We start from the raw sequence: 26,335 nt of genomic DNA on the forward strand, positions 1-26,335 counted from the left end.
AAGAATAGGAGGAACTTTGGCAATCTCTTGAAAAGTGGCTGGACAGAAAAGAACTAAGGATAAGAAAATTTGTCTTATAGACAGCTGGCCCAAGTGCTGGACCTGTGCAGCTCTGTTGGGCAAGAAAAGGTAAATTGTTTTACCTTCTTTCCTTGTTATGTATCACTAAAGCACTTGGACTTAACAGCCTTTAATGCACAAGTACAGCATGCATATACAAGTATCCTTAAGCTAACAAGGTTTTTAACCATGGGTCTCAGTTTGAGCATGTGCACTGTTTCTGTGGTTGCATTTGAAGTACAGTTGTGCTAAAGTGCTTCTGTGAAATTGGGCCAGAGTGCGCAGCCTTAGCCAGGGAAAGCCTGTCATGCTTGGCCTGTGACGCATCCAAAAGCTGCGGTCAGAGAACATTCATATGAGTCACTGAAGTTGAAAAGTGGTACGCTGGAGGGGTCAGTTGCAAATTATTAGGAAAATTGGAAATCAAAGACGTAGAAAATTGAGCCAGCCTTTGAAAGATAATTTTCATCACTACCTATAATTTTTCTGCATTTAGTAAGATACTGAAACATTCACTATTGTTAAAGAGAAGCAATTAATTTATTTACATACAGACTGCCCTTCACTGCTAACACTGTTAGATGAAGTTTGGGGTTGTTTGACGTCAGTTCTTTTACTGGGGTCAGGATTTCTCACAGTGCTCCTTTCTCATAGAGTACTACAGCAATATATTTCAACAAAATTTTCAAGCATCCAGCTGCTTTATTTGAAATAGTAGCACCATCTAGAGGACTAGTAATTCTTGTTTCTTTTGTTAACATCATTCAGGAAAGACGTGATTTTATTTTCATAGAGTTTGTAGGGTATAACCAGAGAAACTTGCCAAAGGATTTGAAAGAAGTGCTTGAAAAAAATTGGAATTTAAACCCAACAAGCTTTGTCTCTGGTGGACAGAGAAACCACAAAAGATGTTTAAAGTAGGCACGCTCAATTTCATACCATTACAAAGGTGTATCTCTAAACACTTGGTAGCAGTCTCTATAGGTTCCACTCAAGACTTCATTATGCTCCAGGCTGAACATGGCAAGAGACAGTCCACATGTAAAACAAGTACAGCTAAGTAGACAAGACAGGCTGAGACAGTGAAATAATTTATTATTAAAACTATTAAGAATAAATGTACAAAGGGGCTGACCAGAAAAACATAGTTGATTGTCTCCATGCCTTTGTGTGCCAGGGCAAATTTATGCTTGAAAGCATACCAAGAACATGATGTAGCTGGAAAGCATTCATGAAATTTCTGTATTCCCTGTGAGGGATCCATTTCTCATAATTATCATCCTGGGTAGAGACCTAATCCATTGCTTAAATTCCACCTTCATTTACATCAAGTGCCTATCTAGAAGGATTGATCAGCTGCCCTGGGTAACCTGAACAGAATAGAGACCTCTGCCTTCCTGTCTCTTTCTGCTCCAACAGATTACAAAGACTGCGAGGGACTTCTTAACAAAAACCTGAAATGCTAGAATTCAGAGTGAAAATATACATCAGTATAATGCTGTGGTTAAAAATGTAAATGCCATATATTTGTGGGATAGGGTGGTGCTGGTGGGTTTTTTGGTTGCATTTTTTAAATCCTTTCGACTTCTCTGGGAAGCAAACAAAATTACCCCACTTTTCTAGAGTTATGACTAACCTCTCAGAATTCCCAGATATATCGTCACTCAGTTACTGCAATGGTCAGAAATTTGCTTCCCATAGATGGGGAGGTACAGCTTGGCAGTGACTCCAACCCAGTGTCACACACATTTATTCAGACTCAGCTGGCCAGGGCTCTGTTTGCCACAGTTTACTTCCTTCATCTTCATTCCACCTAAGCGCCTAGAATTGCTTTTGGAAATCAAGGTGCGTCTCTGTTCAGGCAGACTGGGTGGGATGCCTACAGGGGACATTGTTCCGAAGGGACAGAGAGCACAGAGACTCACTCTCACAGTGGAGGGCTGCAACTAACCCCCAGGGAAGAGAGGTGGCTTGTCGGGAAGTACGTGAGCTTTAAGTATAGCTTTTCTAGGACCAGCACCTTTCTATGCCTACTGCCAGACACCTCCACTGGCTGAGGAGGAGCACAGCTTTGCAATAAATTGTCTTGTCTTGGGTTGTTTTGTGGAGGTTCTGCTCACCTTGGCAGACATATTTTTGCATGGTCTTGCAGAATCCATGTCTTGAGCACTTGGGGAGTTTTTTCGTTTGAAGTTTGCATAATTATTTCACACCGAACATGGTTAGAAACAGCTCATGGTTCCCATGCTATTTCTTGAGGCTTGCAGGTGGTAAAAATCTGTCCTCTCACAGTTATTAGTCACATGAATTTGTGTTCACACTAAGTGGTTAATATGAGATGATCAGGTTCGACAACTGTGTATACCCATCAGCTCCCAGTAACCACACAGGCACAAAAGTAAAAGAAATGAAGGGTGTCGATGTGCTCACCTCCTGTCTGTGGGTGACGACTGTAATTATCAATGACTGCAAATGTGCGTGGGATGGGAGATAACAAGAAGAGGTGAGCTGGATGAAGGTGAGTTGGGCTACGCTTCACTGGGAGTTGAAAATGGGCTGATGAACATGTGGAAAAGCAAAAACGCGATCTTAGTATTTTACAGCATTGCTATACTTGAGATGCAACTTGTTTAGTCAGCCACGTAAACTGAACTGTTGTGTCTTTCAAACTCCAATGATTTCTGAATTTGTTGAGAAAAATATACATCCTACCTGAAAAACTTGGAGCCACACAGCCTGTTGTTTGTGTGCGCTCATTGTGCCCTCTGCAACAGCTGGCGTCAGAGTCTGAATAGCCCTTGTCCTAACGAAACATTAATGTTAATCCCTTCTCAGGCTGCACATTGGTGGTTTTCAGTGGGTTCCACGGAAGACACCAGGGCCCACAAGAGGGCCCCCAAGCCATGTGTGGGGATGCTGCCTAGTCCCTCTGGGGTACCCCACAACTGCTTGCCCCAGGAGAGCCCCTCTCCCTCTGACGCCACTGTCTTGCTTTGCTGCCTCTGATCAAATTCATTATGCAGAATCATATTTATCTTTGCCAAATGCCAGCTAATCCTGTCACTCTTCCGTGGCATCTGTATCACACTAGCACATCGCTCAGTCATGCATCTTTGCTGGAGTCCTCAGTACTCAAAAATCCACAAGGTGTGTGCCCAGCAAGTGCTATAAAACATGGGGGATCCTGCCAACCCCATAGTCTTAAGGGATAAAGCCAGTGGACTCAGGTTCTGATGCCTGAAGTTTTCAGAACCCCATCAATAGGAATTTTATACAGTGTTTTTGAACAAATTGTTGTGGTAAATCTTCCAAACTCAAAAAAATCCACGTACATTAAGAATCCCAGATACGCTGATGTTCAGAGCAACCCACTGTCAGCCAGCATCTTGGATATTTTAACACCAGCTTGCATGTTTTGGTGCTTTAGAGAGAATCCTCTTGCAGTGAAGGATACTTCTTACAAGTCTTTCTCGCTCCATTAGGCAACAGGCATGGATTTACTAGGGCCTGGGAGGAAGAGGTCTTAATTGACACTGCCAGATGCAGCATAGACATCCTGGGTCGTCTTGATGTGGTTATAAGGCTCTGAAGTGCTTTCCATCACCCACACCATGAAGACTGGGATTACTTCTGACTCTGGAATAGTTTCCATAGAGAAAATCTGGACCCAATTTCCCCTATATCAGATGTTAAACTGTACAAAGCACTTCAAAATACATGGTGGAGAGTACCCCATTTCTCTGGGAAGGAGGGGAAATCAACCAAATGACCTCACTGGACTTCCCTCTTTCTGGTGTGTTTGTGATGCTGTGGCAGAGCTACATCACTATTAGTAACGCTTCCTGTTTCAATACGCAGGCAATGAGTGGACACGAGGAGACGTGAACATTTACAGAATCACCGAGGTTCTCAGACTTCATCATCATCCAGAACAGTACTTCTTGGTCAGTGTTATAATCAGCCTTTAAAATCAACATTTTAGTCACCCAAATGTTGTTATGAAAACTGATGTCACCTGGAATTGCCGTGTCAGCTGGCTGCTCCACAGCCAGCGACAGCAACTCCCAATTACAGGAACTGGAAGGAAGCGTCCGACTCACTCGGCCAGTAAGAGCAGTTTTAAGCCATGTCGCTAAGTCAAAGTCATTTGTTTCCAAGCTGACATAGTAGGCTTAGCCCAGACAGTTCCTCTTATTCCAAAGGAGAATGCGGATAATGAACCGCCTAGAGAAAAGGGATCGTGTCCTCAGTTCCTGTTAGTCAGAGGGGGAAAGCCAAGAGTGTTTAATTGGCATAGAGGAAGACACGAGGAAGACAATGTCCCTCATTACCAGAAAGATACAGAAAAGTGGAGTTTAGGGCTGGAAATAGGTAGAGGGTTCTCAAGAGACTGATTTGCAAGGACAAATCGAAACAGTTATATCTTAGCTAAAACAGAAAATTGAAGTATTGACAAAGAGAGGAGATGATTTGCATAATAAAAGGGGTTTTAATCAGAATAATGGGTTGAAATTGAGACAGGGAAAAGGTATCCTGAAAAGATGGTCTTTCTGTGAGGCACATATGATGTGCCCAAAGAACTGCCTTTGGAAACACTGGAAGATTCATTTATCTCACATAAGTAGATATATCCAGTGCCATCCTGACTGCAGCAACATGGAACCTGCAGGTTTTAGCTCTCTAATTTTGGGGAACCCAAGTATCTGAAGGTTTATTTCAACTGGTAGATGTTCAATTCTGCTTCACTTATTTTTCAGAAAGAGCTTGACCAAAAGTGAATTTTTATTCCCCTCATATTTTTTACAGATCTAACCAGATCTTTGGAGGAGGAAGGGGAAAGAACTATTCCCTGGATTTAATGGATGAGACAGATTAAAATCTTTTCCTTTTAAAAAGGGAGGTTTGATGTTCTTAAAATCAAATGACAACTATCAGTTCAACCTGAAATTATTATAACATTAAGGTTCCTCACCAGTTTTGGTGATCGCCCTCCAAAGACTACTTGCGTCAAACAGTGACAGTACAGACTTGAGCAAAAAAATGTAGCATATAGGTGGGGCATGCTTTCTTCACGGTGTATTCCTTGAGGCATTTTCATATTGCTTAATTCCCCTGAGCTGCTAAGCATTACCAGAAACTATGCACCACAACTGAAGATTTACCGAGGGTACAAACTCATGCTGAAATAGTTGGAGAACAACCCTGACCTAGTAGGGACTGTGAGGCTCAGAACAGCCAAGCCAAGTCTGTGCTTTGAGAGATCTCAATGACGTGTTACATGTTGTTTCATGCAGGAAAAATGGCACCCTCCTGGGTGACTGTGAAGTGAGAACCAATGAAAGTAAAAAGTGGCTGTCTCATGGTCTTAAAACTGGTTTTATTTTTTTCCTCAAATAGAAGCCTCAGAAGGTTGCATACCCATGTAAGCCTTCCCCACTGACCATGTGTAGCCTGTGACCTACAGCACCAGCAGACGGCACATGCACGCAGGACAGGGACAAGAAGTGCCCGACACCGCACACATCGATGGAGTGATGACTGGCAAAGGTCTCTGTAGGTTTGCACTGTTACTTTTTGCCTTGAGAGTGGCAGGGGACACTAACAGCACAGATACAGGAAAAGAGTGACAGAGTCCTTCTTCCCACCTCTTATTATTAAAGATAATAAGCTTATGTAGTCGCCTGTAACTTTGCCAAGAGAAGAGATAACGGTGACCTGAAGTCAGATACTGATGCCACTTACATTAAGTTGATTTTTACTGCACTGATTTCAACTCTTCATGACTGAGCCCACCCCTGCATAGGGAAGGGGCCACAGGTGCAGGAATTAGAGAGATTCAGGTGGAAGTGAGCATGCTATCAGGTGGTGAAAGAGTATAATAAGGGAGGAAGAGAGGTTGCTTTGTTTCTTTGGCAAGGGGGCAGTAGGGTAGAATCTAAGACATAGGATCAGGCTCATCTTGGTTCTTTTGTTCTCTTAGAGTAGCCTCTGTGAGCTCTAGCCATGGTTCAGCAGGGCACTGCTATGCTAGGCGCTACTCAAATGCGGAATATAAACGTTTGTGTTCCCAAGCTTAGCTATAGAAAGAGAGACAACAGCAGAGACAGACTGAGGAGTGTCATGAGCAGTGTTGCTCACTGTGATAGGCAGGAGTCTCAGGGCATTGGCGCTGCAGCTGGAGAAAGCTGCTTGAATTGGGTCCATAAAATGTATTTTGGGGGAACAGGAAATAATTACAGTGCCTGGCTGTTGGGTAATTTTGACAGTCCCAACAATAATGCTGTTCCTTCAGTGCACCAGGCTCATCTCTCTTCATTTTCTTTTGCCTGAGCGAAAGAATAAGCTGCATAGTGACATAGTTGCAGGGAATATGCTTGTGATGGAAGCTCCAGTAACTCATCTCTATCCTTTTGTGAATGGGGCAGGAATCTCTGGGGAATAAAATCTCCAGGCATGTATGTTATGCAAGCGTGCATAACAATATAGCTAAAGAGGCTGGCTTGTCCCTGCAGTCTGGCCTGTACCAGCTGGTAAGTGATATCCCAGTATTTTCCTGGAATGATTTTCTACAAGGCTGTGTCCTGCTAGGCAATAGTAAAACACTTACAGGCTAATTAATTTCTCTGTTCCTCAGCTGCACAAAACAATCTCTTATCTCACAGTTTATGAGCATAATATTTAAATATTTGCAAGTGCTATTTAGTTGTCTGGAGTGGTGTGAAAAGCTCTTCATACATGTGTGTAGCAGCACACAGATATGATCCTAGAACAAGTTTAACTTTGAGTGGAGGAACGAGGAGAGCATTGTATCAGAGATAATGTTGCTGAAGCTATGTACCTAAAGAGCAGTCAAGAGTATGCTATTTTAATTTTGCAAGCTGCAGTCTCTGAATCTATAAATGGATGTTACTTGGGATATAGCACAGTGTGCATGACAAAAAGTGTTAGCATGATAAAAACAAACTCAATAAAGACTTTTGCTGATCTTCAAAGTCCCTTATTTTTCACCTTTCAGAGTAAGAATAGCTAAATTAGTAGTGAGAAATAGAAAATGTTGTTCCAACATAATCTATAAAACAAGGAATGATTTGGTGAGAAGTATAATTATTAAAAAAGCCTAAATTATTTACAGAACTGACTAAATATACTAATATCTCTAAAATGGGGAAGTTCTGACATGCGTATTAAAAGAAGATTTTTCATCTGGGATGATACTTGTATTGAAGTATTGTGAAAGCAGAAAAGCAACCTTTAAAAAGCAACGTGCATCTCTGAATTCAGATAGAATTCTATGTGATTACAGACTTCCATTCTTTTGTAGGGGAGAATGAGAGACAGTGACTCTGATCTATTAAGCAATAGTTGTTGCATTATTTTTCCCTTATAAAGTTTGTAAAATGCCCTGTGAAGGCAAGTGCCTTCACAAGAAGATCAAGGACAATCTGTCAGTTTAAGATGGGATGACATATATCTTTTTTTCTGATACAGTATTTTCTGGGGACATAAAAAGATCTGTTGCAAGGGAGACAATTGACTGCTTATCATAACTGACTGAAGAGAAATCAATAACACAAAACCTCTCAATGCTGGGGACTGCATGTGTACCAAGAAAATCTGACCCCTAAAATCAAGAGTTCAGTATTAGCAAGCAAGCCAGTAAGATCAGGAGAGCTTTGCCTTGCTACAGCATCACCCCCTGTGGAACGGCTGCAGCACTTACACTCTCTCAAAGCACAAGATTGGCAGCAAAGCACCCTTTCTGGGCTCTAGTTGGGGTAGCACTGCAACTATATTGTTGTGACTTCTCTATTCTCTCCTACTTCCTTTCTTCTCTCTGTCTGGCTAAAAGTTAGCTGGAAAAACTATGGGAAAATGATAGTATCTTATCCATCTTATCTTACATTACAGAAGTACATCTTCATGTGGTTTTTCAACATAAACTATACTAGCATTAAATGCATACATATTCTTTTAAAACCCTAGTCTCTATGGGATATCTTGTGGATTCTTCCCACAACGGATCAACAACTCTGAATCCTTTTCCACAGAAACAAAGAACTTAAATGCACTTTTTTTCCACAGTGAAAAATCATGAAAGACACTTATGAATCAATTAAACACTATGCTCGGGGGAATTGTGCTGCTACTGGTAGTTGGCACGCACTGTGTTTTAATACTTAAGCTGTGGATTCTTTGTGAGGAGCTTGGGGAATGGAGCGCTGACAATAAGTAATTTATAATTATCCTCGCTCTTACCTGTTAATGTTAAAAATGCTTTTTAGACAATGGCTTTTCCCCTTAGTGACTCCCTGTTGGGGTACTGAAAATCATAGAATTAAATATAAAATCTGAATAACTTTCAATGCAAGTTTGACTGGGATCATGTCATGTATCAGCAGAACAGAAAATGCAGCTCTGACTCGCTGATGTCAGATGGTAGATCTCCAAATGCTCAATCCCTCCCATCTGGGGTTTCCTTTATCTTGTTCATTTTCATTTCTAGTGAGTCTAGCACTTGCTAGAAAAAACAAAATAATGAATGCCTAATAGGGCTTCTGCTCCTTATTCATACTGTGCAGACTACGCAAAGCTAATGTTTTAAAGTAATTTTTCATAGGAGATGCATGCCTGGTTATTAATGTTCTTGACCTTTATGGCATCTCTGTTAGTAACTGAAGCAGCTGGTAACTGTCGTAAAACTCTATAAAATGGTCTGCACAGCCATGATACAGCCTATTGCAAAACCCTTCGTGGCTTCTGAAAAATGCTAGCCTTGTCAGAAATCTTAGGGTGGAGCAGGTCTGGGAACATAAAGGTTAAGCAGGTTAATGATTAAAACTATAAGAAAATGTTTGCACAGATGTGACTTACTGTAGTTCTGCCTCTCATTTCCTGACTCTTAAGTCTGCCCTTAAAAATAGCTCAGTTCAGGCTCACAACACCTATGTGTAGCACATGATGTTCTTATCTGTTTTCAGGAAGATTAGCTAGAAACAGCCTGGGCTCATGTTTCCTAAATCTGACAGTTGCACAGAGAAGGCCACACTTGGGTTTAGCGAGCCAAGGCTGTCCTCATAATGGAACGAGAAGCTGTTAACACAGAACAGGCAAGATGAAGTGTAATTCTCGTGCATGTGAACTGTTACAGCTTGTACAATCTTCTACACCTTTTCATAGGCAGGTCTGAAACAGGGCTCTGACTCTCTTGCTGTAGCTTGTCCCAGTTTTTCTTTTTGGATAACTGCCACTACATTATAAATAGACCACACTGCTAGGTCCTATATTCTGCTAAACCACACAGGTCTGGGTGCTTTCAGATATAGCTGCTTTCCGAGTTCAGAGTACTGCTTGCTGCCAAACTCATTTTCGTTCCTTAGCAAAAGACTTTCTTAAGCAGTCTTTTACTGTGGTTTATATGAGAGTTAAAGCAAGAGTCCTCAAATGCACCTTCACCCAGATTTAATCTAACTTTGCATATTTTCACATTTCCATCCTCAGAGTGACTTCAATTAAACAGTCTGTCATAGTTTGTGTTGAGAACTAAGCTGATGTTCTCCCAGGCAAGATTAAATGCCAGTACTCAGTCCTTATTCCAGGTAATTAGACCAGCAGCTAAGAGACCATCAAAGCAGCTGACTCTAGATTGTAGCATATTAGCTTAGGCGCAGTCATTTGACAAGGTGTGAACAACCTTTCCTGGTACAGAGTTTGGAATATATCATTATAAATTTGTGTCGGGCAGAGCTGAATGTGTGCTCAGCACATCCAACCAAAGGTCTCCTAATGCCAAATCAAACTGGCCTAGGCATGGCCTGTCTCACCACGCTGCTCATGGGAAGCCGTGATTCATTATCAAAACCAGTGTAGCGCTCCTGGTATTTCACACAGTAGATCTGAGGCAAATGTAATACGCAGCAGTCCTGTTTTTAGATATCTACTTGATGAACAGGAGGAGTTTACCTGCAGTTTGTAGATATATTTTAAAGCCATATTCTTCAGATTAAAATGTCTGGTTCTAGATCTTAGTATCCTAAGCTATTTTATGTTTTTATTTCCTAATTTTTTATCTACTTCCTACAAAAAAAACCCCAAACTTGACTCTTTCTTCCCTTGTCTACAGCTGGAGAAAGATTCCCGTTTTGCTGGCCTGCATAGTTCCCCTTAAACTCCCATCTATTAATCAAGTATAGGAAAGACCAGCAGCTCTACGTATGTCTCTTAGGCCTCACTGCAAAGACATACATATTTTAAACATACTATTTCTGGTGATAATAGAAAGACTCTATAAAGAGAGCAGAAGAACTTATGGTCACTCTTCTGGCATGTCCCAGAACAGAAGTCTGCATTAACCATTGCTCAACAGCTCAAAACTAGCAAAGCTGAAAAATGCCGTTCCCTGTAGTTGGCACAGCAAGAAGTAGCACCAGTCCTGTTCATGCAAAACACGCCTGTTTGTATTCTCAGAGACCCTAAGGGTATGCATTCATCAAAACTATTATAGATAGGGAAAGATCTAAACACGCCCACCATGTTTTCACTGACATTATCACTGTGAAGGTATAAGATTTTCTGAAGCCATTTCTACTTTTTCAAAGTAATAGCAAAAATTTTTGCTTTCTGGAGCACTTAGCATGATTGTTTTCTCATTTTCCTTTGTGCTTTCTGAATAGTTCCATAATATATAATAAACTAAGCATGACATAAAAGGATGTAATTTACAACCCAAATGCATGTGCATAACCATTTTCTTTTGAAAACAGTATGTAAACTGCAGAGCAGCGATTGTTTTAGATATTCTACTGCTGCCATTAAGTCATCCGTGAGCGACTCGGCTTTAGTAATATTTCAGTATATAATTATTGCGTGTGTGTGTGTCATCCCACTTTGGTAGCTATGAAGTAAGGAGGTTGTTGTCTAGCAAGTTTCTCTCTGCTCCCTAATTTCAGATGCAGCAAACCCTGTAAGGCTGCAGTACTCTGGCACTGTACTTACCTGTGCTGTACAACAGCTGGGCAAACCGGATGACTGAAGAAGGGTGGTTTTGCGTTTTCAGGATAGTTTTGAGCTTGAATATAGTTTTACTCATTTGGCAGATTAGCTGCTTTGGATGTTGTCGCAGCATCGGCGGGCCCCTACTTTGAATTTCATTCGTACAATTCTGAGGTGCCTTGTCTATGCCGGAATGCGAGTTTCATAAGCAGGGTAAGTTCTCTGGGAGCTTCTGTGGGTGTTTGGTGTAGGTGTGATGCTTTTGTGGAGAGTGAAATCTTCAAGAGACAAAGACTAAACCTATTTTTTAACTGGAGAATGCTTTTCTGTTGTGCTTGTTTCTGTTTTTCTAATTTATAAATCTTTCTTCTGAGTCATGGCACGCTGACTCCTTGGGCATTCAGAAGTGAAGAAAGATAGACCTAATTTCATTCATATTTGTCAGCCTGATGCATTGTTACACTTCCTAATTTCTGTGCTAAGGGGATCCAAAATATACTATCATACAAGCTAAATTTAAATAATATTTTCATCTTCCACTGAAAGTTTCAGTTACTGTAGTGACTGCAAAAGTAAAATACCTAGCCTAGTAGAATAGTTTTTATTTCAACTCAGTAAAATTTCTTTTTATTTAATTCGGAGATAGGCAGGTAAATAATTTTAAAGTATTTTCCTCAGGGAAAAACACTGCATTTCAGAGTCTTTTAAAATTTCTGTTAGGAAAAACCTTCATAGGAAAGAACAAATTTCTCACTAAGAAGAAAATGACTTTTTGATAGCACCTGATGTCTACAGATGTCCCTCAAAGGTTTGAAAATCTTACAGAAAGATTAAACTATACCAAGTATAACTTTCGGCTGATAGGATTCATACACCATAAATAATGCACAAAAGGCAAAAATGAAGTTTTATCATCTTTCCCATCGGGGAGGGGATTTCTTTTTTATGAGCTAGTAAGAATTAGGTTGTAGGTGCTGGAAAGCACTGTGGCTGCGCTGTGGATGTTTGAAGGAACCTATGAATGAAACAGCTATTGGTAGTCACTTCCACTCCTCTGCCCCTAAGGAAGAAAAGACTTTTGACCCGTGATATCACAGCTGAGTGTTTCTTTTTATTTGTAGGATTCTCTCTTTAGCAACTTTGTTTATACTGTTATTGAGCTATAGAGATATAGATATTTCTGATTTTTCTTTTGCTCAGGTAGAGGTAAGTCTGAGATAGTGTGAAGTGCCACTTACTGTAGGATTTGCAGAGTCCCAATCACCATTACAGATAAATGCCCTTTTCTTATCCCCAGCACACTGGAGGTGAGATACTAAGAACTCAGTGTCCTCAAAATTCCCTTCAAAGTAATTCTTAATACTATAAATCAATGCAGTCTTTTTGTCTCACTGCCCACTTCAAATAAGCCACTTCTCTGGTGGCCTCTAAGTAACAATTAACTAGATAATGGGAGTAGAAAATAGTTACAACAAAAGAAGGCGCTCCATATCAGGTTACGTAAGCTACGCTACTTAGGATTTGACGTTCTTCAGGCTGTTGCACTATTTTTCTCTATATGTCATAGGTTACAAAAAATGATAGTGCACAGGTAGATGATGATGAAAGCAGCTGGTCATTAAACTAACAAGACAGTGTAAGGAAAGAAGCTGATAAGCATAAAAAGGCTCCATAACTCCCATGGGATTTCCATGGATATAGTTAAAACAAGAAGTGAGCTCTGTAGGCCATACTGTCAAAAGCCCTACCTTAGTTTTCATCCAAGCATGCAATTAATCGTGATTAAAAATGAGGAACAGACGCTACCTCAGCACTGTAGCAAGGTCTTTATACCATTGTGCCTGCAGTTATTTACTTGTGCGGACTGAGATCTCATTTAAAATAGTCTTTGTAGCTGAGACTACACATTCAAATCTTCTACGTGCTTTTTAAAGCTGTAGTCCATGTATACAAAAGTAAATCTTTCCTCTTTTTCCTTCCCAAATTGTTTCCTTAAATCACTGATGGATCAATAGTCCTTCTGCATCCAATACAACTTCAGTGCTATCTTTGACTATTTTCACCTCTCCTAAACGATGTAGCTGGCTCTCAGGTCACTGCTGAAATCTCTGCAGTGAAAACTGGCTGCAGATGGGGCTTTGACTTGCTCCTGCTACAGATGGCCCATGTAGAAATGTGGTGCCGTATCTGAGCAGCTCCAGCATTGCTTAGAAATGAAAGGCTCTTCCCTGTGTCCGGTGCGTGCTTTAGAGATTTTAACCTTGGTCTTTATTTTCACTTGCTCTTCCTACCACTCTCTCTGACCCCTCCAACTTCGCACGCCTACCAGCTGTGCCCCTCTCAACTTGGCAACTCCTTTTGCGGACACACTTTTTGATCTATTAGTCTGTTTCCAACCATTCTCTTCCTTTAAAGTAATTTCTTTTGTGAAGCTATTTAATGCCCATCTCCATCTTAATCTAGTCCCCTTATATTTATGTCAAGTATCACATTTGCCTCTTCCTCGGGATGGGAAATGTCTGCTCATAAACTGCTGTGTATTCTTAAAGTACTTGGTAAGAAGTAAATAGAATTATTTATGAATGAAGCAAGACAACAGTCATTTGTTTTAGCTGTGTTAAGATTAAATGTTTATCAGTGTATTCACTGATACAAAATGTGTCTGAAGACTACATGAATTGCATTTTCAAAGGCATAGACCAAACCCTTTTTCCTAGCTCGAATATGTAATATTCAAGTTCAGTTCTTTTGTGCACTTACTGCAGTGAAAGCTACGGTGTACTTGTATGCAAGTGGACTAAGTAAATCATATTTGCCTTTTATAAATTATTTCTATGAAAGTTGTGGTATGAATCCCTAGGAAATGCATCCAAACTATGCATATTTCTGAGTTGCACCAGTGTAAACATGTCTACCAATGCTAGAAAACACAATAAAAATTTATTTTCATGCCTGTTTTTTATGCCAAACTTTTCAAGGTAAGGAGTACTTTCCACTATTTCAGATTTCTTCTCTATTTCATTTAGCGACAAGAAATTAGTGTCTCTGCACTTACATGTGTTTGGGCCTTGTAAATTCTCAGTTGTCTGTACTTGGGATTGAAAATTTCCCATACTTAAACATTTGCCATTTCTGCATTAACAGATTTTCATTCAAATATCAATGTATTTGATATGCCTGTCTCCTCTCTCATACCAGGTGTCATGTCTTTTCAAACACGCTTCACAATCTGCTTTCTATATCTTGATATTCCTATAATGAAGAAATTCTAGTGCTCAGGCACATTGACAACACTGTGACAGGAGTAGCGAGTTTGTGTGTACATTTGTCACATTAAGGAGAAAGTGGAGGTAGAAGAGGAAAAATGTGTAGTTCATTTTGTTCAGACTTGCAGGCAAGTGATTTTTTATCATTTATCCTTGGGTGTGGAGGTGTGCACTCCCCTCATTTCCTTGGGAATGGTCCATGACCTCGTAAAACTTACTATTTTTACATTCAGTGAATTTTAAAGTGTCCTAAATTCACCTTCTCGCTTTCAAATTATCCTTGGTGATTTAAAATGATGCCCTTGAGTATTATATTGAGAAACAGGAAGATAGTTATTCATTATTACTTACAGAATCCATGTTGTGGGTGTTTATAAGCAGATGACATGCATTAAGATCCTTTTGTGTCATGTGGCGGTGATCATTCCCATCCAGTAGAGGCATGATTTTTTTCTTTTTCCCTGAAGAAATCTTGAGAAGTGTCACAAGGACACAAAAGTCCTTGATGTTATCCATGTGACTGATTGTTTAGCTGAGCTCAGCCTGGGCGTAGTAGTCAAGAGTCCGTCTGTTGCTTCTGCTGTTCTAATGCAGTGAAATGTTTCAGGGCTTTTCCTGTGTTCACTGCCCTTCACGTCTGAAACCTTCCTTCACACATTGTCTCTGTTGCACAGATCTTCCTGGAATTTACTGTTTTTCTGAAGTTATCTTGGATAAGAGCAGACTACTTAGATTAACTGTAAATATGCACAAACTTTAGGGCTACTTAGAAAAGTCATTGGGCTGCTCTTGTTTCTCTAAATAACATATACTGTCATTGTGATTGACAGTCTCCCTTCAGTTTAATTTAGGCACATGCTTGAATTTATGGTTCTCCTGGATTTATGGTATCGCCTTTAATGGCACTTTTCTTAGAATGTAATTTAATCATGAATATAAACCTCCAGCCTTGACACATAAAATGGCATGTATGTGCTTAATAACTGAAAAATTAAAAACTGGGGGGGGGAGGAAAAAATCAAGATTTGTATGCTTACATGTGAAGGGACTGTAAATAGGCAATTTGGTCACTATACTTTCTTCAAATGAACAGGAGTTAAGTAACTGTCAATCTATCTACTGCAGAAACATGATTAAAGATAACAACGAAATTATTCCACTAATGGGCAAGAAAACAAATCCGTCTGGTATTCCCCCTTCAAACCAGCAAGAGAAAAAGCCGACTGAAAGCACTCCCACAAAGAAAAGGTAGGACTCTAGCTCAGTCTAAAACACTAAAACTCCCTGTTTTATCTCCTTTAGTAGATATTTACACTGAAATATCACTAACATCTTTATTCACACTGCATATATGAATGAGAGAGACCTGATGAACACAAGGTGCCTTCAAAAAAACATATGCTGTTTAGAAGTGGAAGAGTATCCTAGTTAGGTAGACATATGACGTGTTTACCCTAATGGGACAAATATTTAACCTCTATCCTAGAGACATCAGACTCAAGCACCAGTCTTTTGTGTCTCATATCAGCTGGACTTTCTGCATCCACTGTATATACCTGTATAAGCTTACAAGCGTGTGGTCTAATGATGGTCAGTGTTTCAACAGGAGAAGGTAGAGTGATCTTTTTAGAGATCACGTGGCAGGATACACCAGGTTTTGTGCAAGAGATGCTGGCCTGAGAAAAGGGCGCATTTCAAGTTTAGCCTCACATGGGAATGTGACAGAGGAGGCAAGAGGTGAATTAAAAAATGAAGGCTGGGAGAGCAGGAGGTTTGAAAAATCCCATCACAAACAGAAACATGAATTCATTCTATTTTTCATTATTCTGATTAACAAGACTTCTTCACTATTTTATAAAATAAAATATTCACTTTCATTCATAATTTATGCCAGAGAATTAATACAAGGATTAAGGGTTTGTATTTAATATGATGGGGGAAATATAAGCAGTAATTAATCCCTGATACTATGCTATTGAAGTCAACTAAGTTACTGTAGGGTAAGAATGAATTTTCATTCATAAAGTTTTCACTCTGTGGCTAATTACTAGCTATTATGGCAATTTTTGAAACTCTGAAGGCCTAGGCAATTGCAGCTGTTCTGACATTTATAATTCTTAATAATCAGAGGAATCACTTTCCACTGAAATGGTGTTATTAGTTATTTGAGACCCACTGCCTGGGTGGCCTGATTTGTCCTTCTGTCATTAAACTCAAAAAGAGGAGCTCTTTGGTTGCATAAGGGGGAGATGAGATGTCTGAACAGCTCACAATACACCTAGTGCTTCAAAAAGGGGCAATTCCATGGAAGATTGAGTAGTTATAATAAATGCTGGCAAACACTACCCCTCAATTACTTAAGCTCAGATCTCACATTCAGTTTTGTGGCATCAGTAACAGTAGCCTTGGGGTTTTTCCCACCTCTCAACCAAGAGCTCGGGGTGTGGCTGACAACATTCCTGTAATATAAGGAAGGAAGATCATGTGACTTTTAATGCAGAGGTTTAATGTGTTCTATTAATTACATGTGTCTATGCTGCTGTACTCCTGTTGCTTCAAAATGCTTCCTTCTCCTGTGCCACTAAGCAGCTAGTGCACCTCATTGGGTGGCATTTCTCACTTGACAAAATGTATTGGCAATACGCACTTTCTGAAAAGACAATGACTTCCCCTTCTTGAAGGTCCTGGTATTTGGGTGGACTAACAGTATATAATTAAGTACAGGAAAACCGACAGGCAGGCTGGGAGGAGTGCTGCCAGCGTTGTCAGAGTCTGATTATGCTTGTCGGCAGTGTTCCTGAGAGTGTGCACCATGGCCACGTAAGCACTTGGGTATTTGTAGGCAATTGTGCACCTGCCTTGCATGGTGGCTTTTAGTTGGTTTGGTTTGTTTTGGTGGTTTGTTTGTTTTTGGTTTTTTTGTTTTTTTTTTTAACCCACATGCCAGGATAGGTTAGGTATGTCCAAAAGAGGGCTGGACATCTCTTGGGTGCCAAAATCTTCAGCATGAACACACTTGCTGAGCCAAGGGCAGGTGATTCGGTCCAGCAAAACCTAGAGTGTGGCACTTCTGGCTTTCTGGAGGTTCACTGTGACCTCCCAACAGCTGTATGCCTGTTGGGACAGCTCCTGCACATCATGCTGCAAAAAAGCAGCATGAACCCATGTTTTTCGCACTCCTTAGTCTCTCTGCCAAGTCCAGACCCCAGTGAAACAACAGTGATTTACAGCAGCTGTGAATCTGGCAAGTGTGGCAGAAATGATGGCAATGGTCCTCTTTCTGTCTAGGTTTTTCCTGTACTCTGAAAAGCACCCCTTGCCTAAGTAATTTCAGGGACACTGTCCTGCTAACCAGGAGTGGCATTTTACTTGCCTGCTTAGAATACGTTCACAGGCACATCTCAAATGTTAAAAGGTCATATATGTTTAAACAACCACATACAGGGAAATAACACTTGGATCACCAAGCCTTTGGAAAATGAGTTGAACTAGGGCCATTAGATCATGCTATTTTTAGCAGATATCAACAGGTTGTTCAGTAGTGTCCTAATAATATACTGCATTTTTAGCATCAGTATGTGTACTTTAATTCAACAGGATTCTTTGGGGAGATGCTGTCAAAAGAAAGAATAAATATCCTATGGACTAAATGATAAATATTAGGTGAATTGGAATCATTTTCCAGGCGACTACTGGATCATTTTAGAAGTATAAGACAGTTTCTGAACAATAGGCCATGTGGGAGTCGCTACATCCACCACTGAAACTCCTCTGTCTTTGGTGAAATGTAGCAATGTTTTAATGAGATTAGTAATACCAAGCCATTGATTTTGCCTCTCAACTCTGCAGGATTTTAAAGGGCGAAATGTTCCTATTCTTCTCATGTTCTCTTTTCTGTGTTGTTTCAAATTTCATTTCTTTTCCCTATAAACAGGGAAAAGAAATAGTTAAATGCCATGCACTGACTGGCAAGATTACACATTCAGTCCTGGGTGGTGGAAATGCCTGATGTCATTTAACATGTGGCCTTCCAAACTTTCTGACTTACTGATTATCACTGCTGATGGGTTTGAAATGATCCATCCTGATGGCTCCTGGATGGACAAATAGGGACTAGAATGCAGTAGATTAAAAAGTATATGCGTGTATGTGCGTGTGCATACATGTATGGCTGTTCAATAAACGTCTGGTGTTGCATTTAGCTATTTGCACAGAAGCTGGATGCAAGACTGTTTTTAGGCTGCTGGCGTAGCTGCTTAGACATGTCAGGATCTGATGCCATGTGTCCTAAAAATATCTCAGGATCTTTTGCCCATCCGCCAGCATGAAAGTGCTGGGCACAGTGTTGGAGGTTGGGATCACCCCAGGGGAAAGTAGATAAGATTCTGTTCCAGCGTCCTATTAGGTATAATGCCAGAAAATATAAATTGTCAAACTTGTCCTAGGCATGTACGTGTAGTGCTTTCCTTATTTTATGGTTAAGCTTGCTTTTTTTACTAATATTTTTTAAATGCACTGTGTTCAACAGTTCACACTTTTTTCTGGAGATTGATGGTTTTGAAAGCAACGCAACTCCAAATAATACGTCTCCCCCTGTGTTTTCAAAACCAATGGATTCAAATATTCGTCCATGGTAAGTTATAGATGCATATGCAATAGTTATACTGCAAATATATCTCTTTTCTTTTCAGCAGCTACTCCTTATTTCTCCTTAGACTTCACAGCTAAAATCTCACATGGCTTTTCTTAGCTTTTGGTCACTTCAAAGACAGAACTCCATTGGAGGTCAGTTGTCGCTAGAGGACTTATCTTTGAGTTTATCTATTGCTGTCATTTACACTGAATAAATCAGGCCTTAGATTTGAATAAATTTAAAATCAGTACTGTCTTTGGTTTTTTATCTTAGTTTCTTATTTATGATACATTAGGACAAACTCCATGCACCCATTTGAGTATTTTCTACTGCATGAAGACCACAGCTTAATTTAGCAAACCCTATTCCCAGCTGTGTGCTGACATACTCCCTCTATTGCTCATTAACAATCAAACAACATGAAGATGCTGAATCTGAAATATTTAAAGGCAGCCGTTTATGCTGAATGAATAGAGAAAATTTATAACTGAGAAGAATGCACTTAATTTTTAAAAATGTGTGGGATACTAACAGCCAATATTTATGAATAAGGGAAATATGCATCAAATCTAGCATAAGCCCGGAATGGCCAAATGTTTTTGTGTCTGATGGATGTCTGGTCAGCTTTTTGGAATTAGCTGACAGTCTTATTTTGGTTTCAGAGGAGAGGTATCCAAATTTCTCCCTCTTGTTCAGGGACAGACCTGCACAAGACACACATACACTTTGTCACCAGATTCCTCACGGTTTTCTGCAGAGAAGTGATGGACTGAATAAGAATGGACTCTGAGCTACCAGCTTTATTTCAAAGGGAAGGGAATATCTGCAGAGCAATGCTGAATCCTTGCATTACTGTCCATACATCCATTTTGTCAGTAACTAATAGTTAAGTTATTAACCTCAGGTAGTTCATCAAATTTGAACCTTATAGAAAACAAAAATACAAGTAAGAAAAATTATTAAAAAATTAATTTTTAAGTCAGATCTGCTTTTAGGAATGTCTGGAAATGATGTACAGCAATTACAAAATACCAATGCCATTAAATCCTTTAAATTGATTACCTAAATACGTATTTAGGGCCCAGTCCTCAATTTCTTTTAGCTGAAGCTTCCATTCAAGTCAGCCGCAAAATGCTCTTGAGTTGCCTACAGCGTACCATGTAGTAAATCTTTAGGTAAATCACTTTCATTGTGTGCTTGCAACCCATGTACAGTTACTGATTTAGCATTTGTTTTGTGGCAGATGACAAATCAAGCATGTGCAAAGGAAGGATGTAAGTTTCGAGCATTCAGGATGATGCATAAAAAGCAGTGAACATTAAAAAAAAGGAAAAAAAAACTTCCCACAGTTTCAGGATCTGTACTGAAATAACATAGTAAAACACAAACCAGGTTGCTTTACTAATGATTTTTTAAATATAATAAAATCCTGTGGGTCTCTTCATTTTTACCACTCACTTTAAAATTCACGGGGGAGATGAAATGACAGAATTAAAAAGCACAATGTCAAATTAGACTAACTTCAGCTCTACTGCAGATACTGCTTCCTAGTATTGACTGATTCTTCATGCAATCTGCTAAAATGTGTTCCAGTATCTTCCTGACTTAGCACTTTTGCTTTTCTGTTTTCTATAGTGCATCTGGAAATGGGGAAGATATGGATTCCCCACAGTCTCTTCAGGATGATGCGACTGAATATAGCCCTAACATAGACAGTTGTTGGTGAGTGGAGACATGAAGTATCTCTTAGACTTAAACCATTGGAAACGTACTAGGGTAGATATTACCTATTTTGCCTGCCATGTTTTAGAAATAAGGTCATGTGTGTGCATGCATTTCTGGTTCTTCAATAATTAAATTTTGAAATAAACAACTCTAACCTTTGCTTTTCTCAAATCTCACTTTTAATGTGAGGAGTCTTCATATATAATGTCTGTTTCCTAGATGACAACAAAGGACCTAAACACCATGCACAACTAGACATGAGCAAATTCTTAAAAATCAATATTGTTTAGCAACAGTACAATGCATTCTTCCTTCAAAAGCAAACTCTTGTAAGCTAGAAAATATTTGTTTTAGAGGTGAAGTATTTCCCTCTATTTCAATCAGTATTAAGAAATATCTGTTAGCTTGATGGAATCAACAAAACATACTTGCTTAACATTTCTGAGGACCAGTAATCCTGGTAGCTGATTTTGCTGGGAAGAGAGACAGCTAATGTATGAAGGAGAGGCTTCCAAAGGAAATCAGCTAGGAGTATTTCTGACTAGGGCGGAAATATTAAACCATTATTATTCCAGAATAACATGTGATCAGGAAAGTTGAGTAAGAAGATAATTTTTAACGTCTTTAATTTTTATCTTCTGCTGTGAGTGGGATGAATGCAGCATTAGGGAACTTCAGGCATTGTGGACAGATCAGAGAAGGAGAAAAGTATTTCTTAGCCTTTGTTTCTGAAGAATGGATAAACTGGAAAAAAATGCAATACAAAATACTTGAAAAATGTACATTTTTATTATAAAAACTCTCTCAATAGCCACTTATCTGCAAATAAGCAACCTGCAGAAACATTTAGAGAGATCCATGCCAAGATATATATGGAAGCAGGGCAAGTGTATGTAGTCTGGGGCAAGTAATTCTATTTCTTTTTCCTCTTACGTAGAAAATAAAATAAAACACATAAATTGAATCAGCAATTTCATTATTATTTCTTATAATTCAGTGCTAATATTTCACAAGGACCTGAGCAGACCAGTGCCCGGAAGAAGTTGAAAAGATACATATTTCGGGCAGTATCTGAGGGGAATATAGAAGAATTGCAATGTCTGCTTGCAGAGCTGAAGGAACGATCAAATGCATGTACAAACATGACTGTGCCAGGTAAGCTGTGGAGTTACCTGAAGGAAGATTGTTAGCTCTTTTGGCAGCATATGTGTAGTCTAAAACTGGGAAATATCTCTGTGCAACAGCTACTTGCCTGTGAATTTGCAGTCACCTGTTTGCAATGTAACATACGTCACATTTCCTATTTCTAAATGAAAGCTCAAGGTATTCAATCACCCACCTCCTTGCTGCCTCCGAGACAACACCGGAGAGTATTTGTCTCCTACTTATGACACACGGAGGGTCTATCTGCACTGTGTTCCCGTAGCCGTACCTAAGCTAGCCTTTTGCAGCACGAGACTCCAAGCTGATGTCTCTCTTCAAACTGCAGTCAAACTGCAGTCAAATTGCAGTATAGACAGGGTTTGTGATGTGTGCAGCGTGGTAGAACAGGCAGAGAAGTTAGGAAAGGGTTCTGGGTCTGTCTGGAGTTACCATGGCAGTAGGATATCTGAAAGAGAAAGCAAGTGTATTGGCTACCGTATTAATTAGTACGACGTGTCTGAATACATTGTCTCACCAGGTATACATAGCTCAAATACAAAATGAATAGGATGGAGTAATTGTTTAGCAAATAATTTATGTTCATATATTCCCTCAGGTTCCACCCCTAATAAACAAAAGATTAGAATTCTTTTCCATCCACTTTAATAAATAATGATGATCTAATCTCAAAATTCACTCTTGTAGATTATCTGATGAAAAAATTCACAGCTTCAGATACTGGCAAAACTTGTCTGATGAAAGCTCTGCTGAACATCAACCAAAACACAAATGAGATAGTGAATACACTACTATCCTTTGCAGAAGAAAATGGTATTTTGGAGAGGTTTATCAATGCAGCATACACAGAAGAGGCGTATAAAGGTATTGCCATCTGGTACCAATTTCAGGTATATGGTTAAATATACCATCCATAAAAGTAATGTTTTCTTCAAACATTCTAATGATGGTTTAAATTCCTGAAACAACTTTTATTCATTATCATTGGTGCTATCCATTGTGAGACATCATTAATGTTTCATAATGTGCTTAAGAGATTCAATGCTAAATACCTGTGTCTGTTGTTTCAGGCCAGACAGCTCTAAATATTGCCATTGAAAGAAGACAATATGAAATAACTCAGAGCCTTATAGAAAAAGGAGCTGATGTCAATGCTCAGGCCAAGGGTATTTTCTTTAATCCCAAACATAAGCATGAAGGCTTTTATTTTGGTAAGTGGAAATGCGATCTCTCTGGAAAAGTTAGGAAGGAATACCCAAACAATTAAGACAGTGTGGAAGACAGGCAAGTGAGAATCATTACTGTAGCTAAACCTAGATTAGGAAACTTGCATCACAAGATATAAAAATGGCATAGTACCTTTTGTAAAAGTAACTTGCCAGAGTGCAATGTATTATAAACACTCAGAAATAATTGTAAAACATCTAAAAAAAAATTATAAATTATGAATGGCAAATAAAATGTAACAAATTTGATTTTGAAGATTTTCTCCAAATGTTTTCATGCAAATTAAGCTTTTCTAAAACAAGAGCTAAATTCAATACAATCAATATGTAAATGTGCTTTCATATATTAAGATGCTTAACACAGTTACTCTTTTATAATATGACTTGAATGCTTGTAATAAAACATGAACACATGTTACATTTTATAATTTTGTAGGTGAAACTGCACTGGCATTAGCCGCATGTACCAATCAACCAGACATAATTCAACTGTTAATGGACAATACCAGAACTAATATTACTTCTCAGGATTCCAGAGGAAACAACATCCTCCATGCATTAGTTACTGTGGCAGAGGACTTTAAAACCCAGAATGACTTTGTAATCAGAATGTATGATATGATTTTGTTGAAAAGTAAAGACAGAAATTTGGAAACAACAAAGAATAAAGAGGGTTTGACACCACTACAATTAGCTGCAAAAACTGGGAAATTAGAGGTGGGTATTATTTCAGTAGCATCTAAGAGAAATTAAGTATGGAGAAAGTCAAGGCCAACTATGTACTCAGACGTTGGTGCTCTGACACGTAGTTTTCTATGCTGGTTATGTTGTACTATGTATCAGTATTTGGTGAGCTAATTTTGTTCAAAATGCAAGCAAATATTTCTATTGCAATGTTGCTTCTATCCTTCAAGGCTTCCCTCTAACGATGCCTCTCTGTACAAAATACACATGCTGTTTAAAAACAGCCTTGCAAACCCTTCTGTTGTACAGAAACTCAGAAATTCTGCATTTATTACAATACTACACTTACTTACACAATATACATTTTTTTAATAATTTCAGAAAAATCACTAGAACTGCATGTTATGCTGCTTTAGAATTTGGCTCTCATAAATCAACTGTATTGTGGTAAAGAATTGACAATGGGATAATTTAGAAAGTAATTGATTAAGTTAAAGGATGATATAAATGTGAACGCATGGAAAATTGTGCTCTCATCCTTTAGAAACATGTCTCTGACAGAAAATCTGGAGGCATTAAAAATACTGTATTATTTCCTAGAGGTCTGTCATCTCTAGCACTGCTTACTGAATAACAGAATTGCAAATACATTGAATTGCACTACTGTAGAAAATGTGATAGTTAAAAGGTAGGGGTTTTGGCAAGTACGTAAATGTGCTTTCTCCTTTCCCATGAAGAACACATCTGCTTACAAATGATTCTCTTAATGTTTTAGATTCTGAAATATATCCTGAGCAGAGAGATAAGAGATAAGCCTAACAGGAGCCTGTCAAGAAAATTCACAGACTGGGCTTATGGTCCTGTTCAATCTTCTCTTTACGATCTGACAGAACTAGATACCACCGCAGACAATTCAGTATTGGAAATTATTGTCTATAATACAAATATTGGTGTAAGTTACTTATTTCTAAATTATATATATATTTTCTAGCAGTACACTAATTTCAGATGTGTTAGCCTATACATTTGACTGAATTACTTGCAAAACAGTAATTTTTGGTTCTCAGTTTTGTATCAGGAGCAAGATGAATTTTATACCTCGGTAGATTGTCAACTGTCAGTGAATATATGTTCAGCTCCTGAAACACTGGCTAGGCATTTTGGGACTGTTTTTTCTACATTTTAAGTGTTAATTTGCTTTGCATAGGAACATAAATATGGCCCAGCTGGTCAGACCAAAGCTCGTTAGTGTCTTGTCTCCATGGAGTGGCCATTAGCAGCTGCCTAAGATAGTGCATGAGAATAAGGCAAGCAAACAGAAATACTTTATGAGAATACTCTGCCTAAAGTTATAAACTTTACTTAGCAGGTATGTATTTTGGGCATTTAGGAAGGACCTTATCACAGAATGTTAGCTTTTCAAAGCCAGAATTTTACATTTACTAACTTCAAATACTGCCATAAAATTTCTGTAGGAAGCAAGACCAGAAGTTCACATTACAGTTTTAGCTCAATCATAATCTACCGGAGTATGGCAGGTTATCCCAGCACGAGTCAGAGTTGTCCCCTTGTATCTTGTCAGGCTAGGGTCTGACACATACGATGTGTTGGAGTCTGAGCATAGATGTGTTTCTAGATCAGCAAGGACAGATACTGAATGAAATACAGAAAATGCACGCCTGAAATGATCTCAGTTTCCTTACAGGTGGCAAGTTCAAATCGTAATTGTTTTTTTTCCTGCAGAATCGTCATGAAATGCTGACTTTGGAGCCTCTGAATTCACTCCTGCGAATGAAATGGAAGAAGTTTGCAAGACACATGTTTTTTATGTCATGTTGTTTTTATTTCCTATACAATATAACACTAACGTTAGTTTCCTACCACAGGCCTAATGAAAATGAAGTGAGTACAGCAACTTAATCTCAGCAAATTTTACTGCTTTAAAATGCAATAGTATTTCCTGAATTGTCTTTAAAATGCTAAACCAAAAGCAGATAGAGTATCTGGCTGTAGTGAGACCAGGTTCTCCCACATCAGGTCTTTGTATCTGGAAAGAAGAGAGTAGCAGTAACAGAGGAGATTTGCATTTTGTGAAAGTGTCTGAAAATACAAATACGTAATACAAAGACAGGTAGTTAAATTTCTAGAAGTGTGGGGAGGGTTTTTCTTTTAAGAACGAACCTTCTGGCATTTCAAATATACATGTTAGGGGGTCAATTCTGTAAATCCACCGTGAAGAAAACTCTCAGTGAAAGGGAAGAAACTGGGTACCCAGAGAGCTACATACTTGAGGCTTGCTGTTACTTTCCCTTTTACCCTTCAGGTATGGAACTCAGTCTTTCATTTTGGACCTGTCTTACAGGCTCCACCTTATCCACTAGCTCTAACGCGTGGTGTGGGATGGCTGCAGTTATCGGGACAGGTGATGGTTATGTTAGGAGCAATATTTTTAGCCATAAAAGAGGTAAGACCTTTTAATAACAAATACATAACAAAATAGGTAAAGAACTTCTCTAGCTTTATGAATATACTGATGATGATCTTGGAAATATGTTTGGAATATCTTTATATGTGTAATGCCTAAAGGTCCT

At 39.0% G+C, this 26,335-nt stretch overlaps 1 protein-coding gene across 3 annotated transcripts in view; it reads left to right on the forward strand.

The window, feature by feature from the left end:
• TRPV3 (transient receptor potential cation channel subfamily V member 3) overlaps positions 1-26,335 on the forward strand; it is a 33,788-nt gene continuing 7,453 nt past the window's right edge. The window contains exons 1-14 of one of the 3 annotated variants that reach the window (XM_082328253.1): positions 1-129; positions 3,919-4,004; positions 5,458-5,607; positions 11,154-11,262; positions 15,441-15,563; positions 18,844-18,948; positions 20,584-20,670; positions 21,671-21,828; positions 22,522-22,698; positions 22,905-23,045; positions 23,497-23,777; positions 24,520-24,696; positions 25,488-25,646; positions 26,107-26,208. In XM_082328253.1, the coding sequence (XP_082184379.1) occupies positions 15,445-15,563; positions 18,844-18,948; positions 20,584-20,670; positions 21,671-21,828; positions 22,522-22,698; positions 22,905-23,045; positions 23,497-23,777; positions 24,520-24,696; positions 25,488-25,646; positions 26,107-26,208 (1,506 nt within the window). In that variant the 5' untranslated portion in view covers positions 1-129; positions 3,919-4,004; positions 5,458-5,607; positions 11,154-11,262; positions 15,441-15,444. The remainder of the gene's footprint in view (positions 130-3,918; positions 4,005-5,457; positions 5,608-11,153; positions 11,263-15,440; positions 15,564-18,843; positions 18,949-20,583; positions 20,671-21,670; positions 21,829-22,521; positions 22,699-22,904; positions 23,046-23,496; positions 23,778-24,519; positions 24,697-25,487; positions 25,647-26,106; positions 26,209-26,335) is intronic. The other 2 variants (XM_082328254.1, XM_082328255.1) reach the window with 2 other exon arrangements.

The sequence above is a fragment of the Platalea leucorodia genome, assembly GCF_965183815.1.
Source record: "Platalea leucorodia genome assembly, chromosome: 16".
Lineage (NCBI taxonomy): Eukaryota > Metazoa > Chordata > Aves > Pelecaniformes > Threskiornithidae > Platalea > Platalea leucorodia.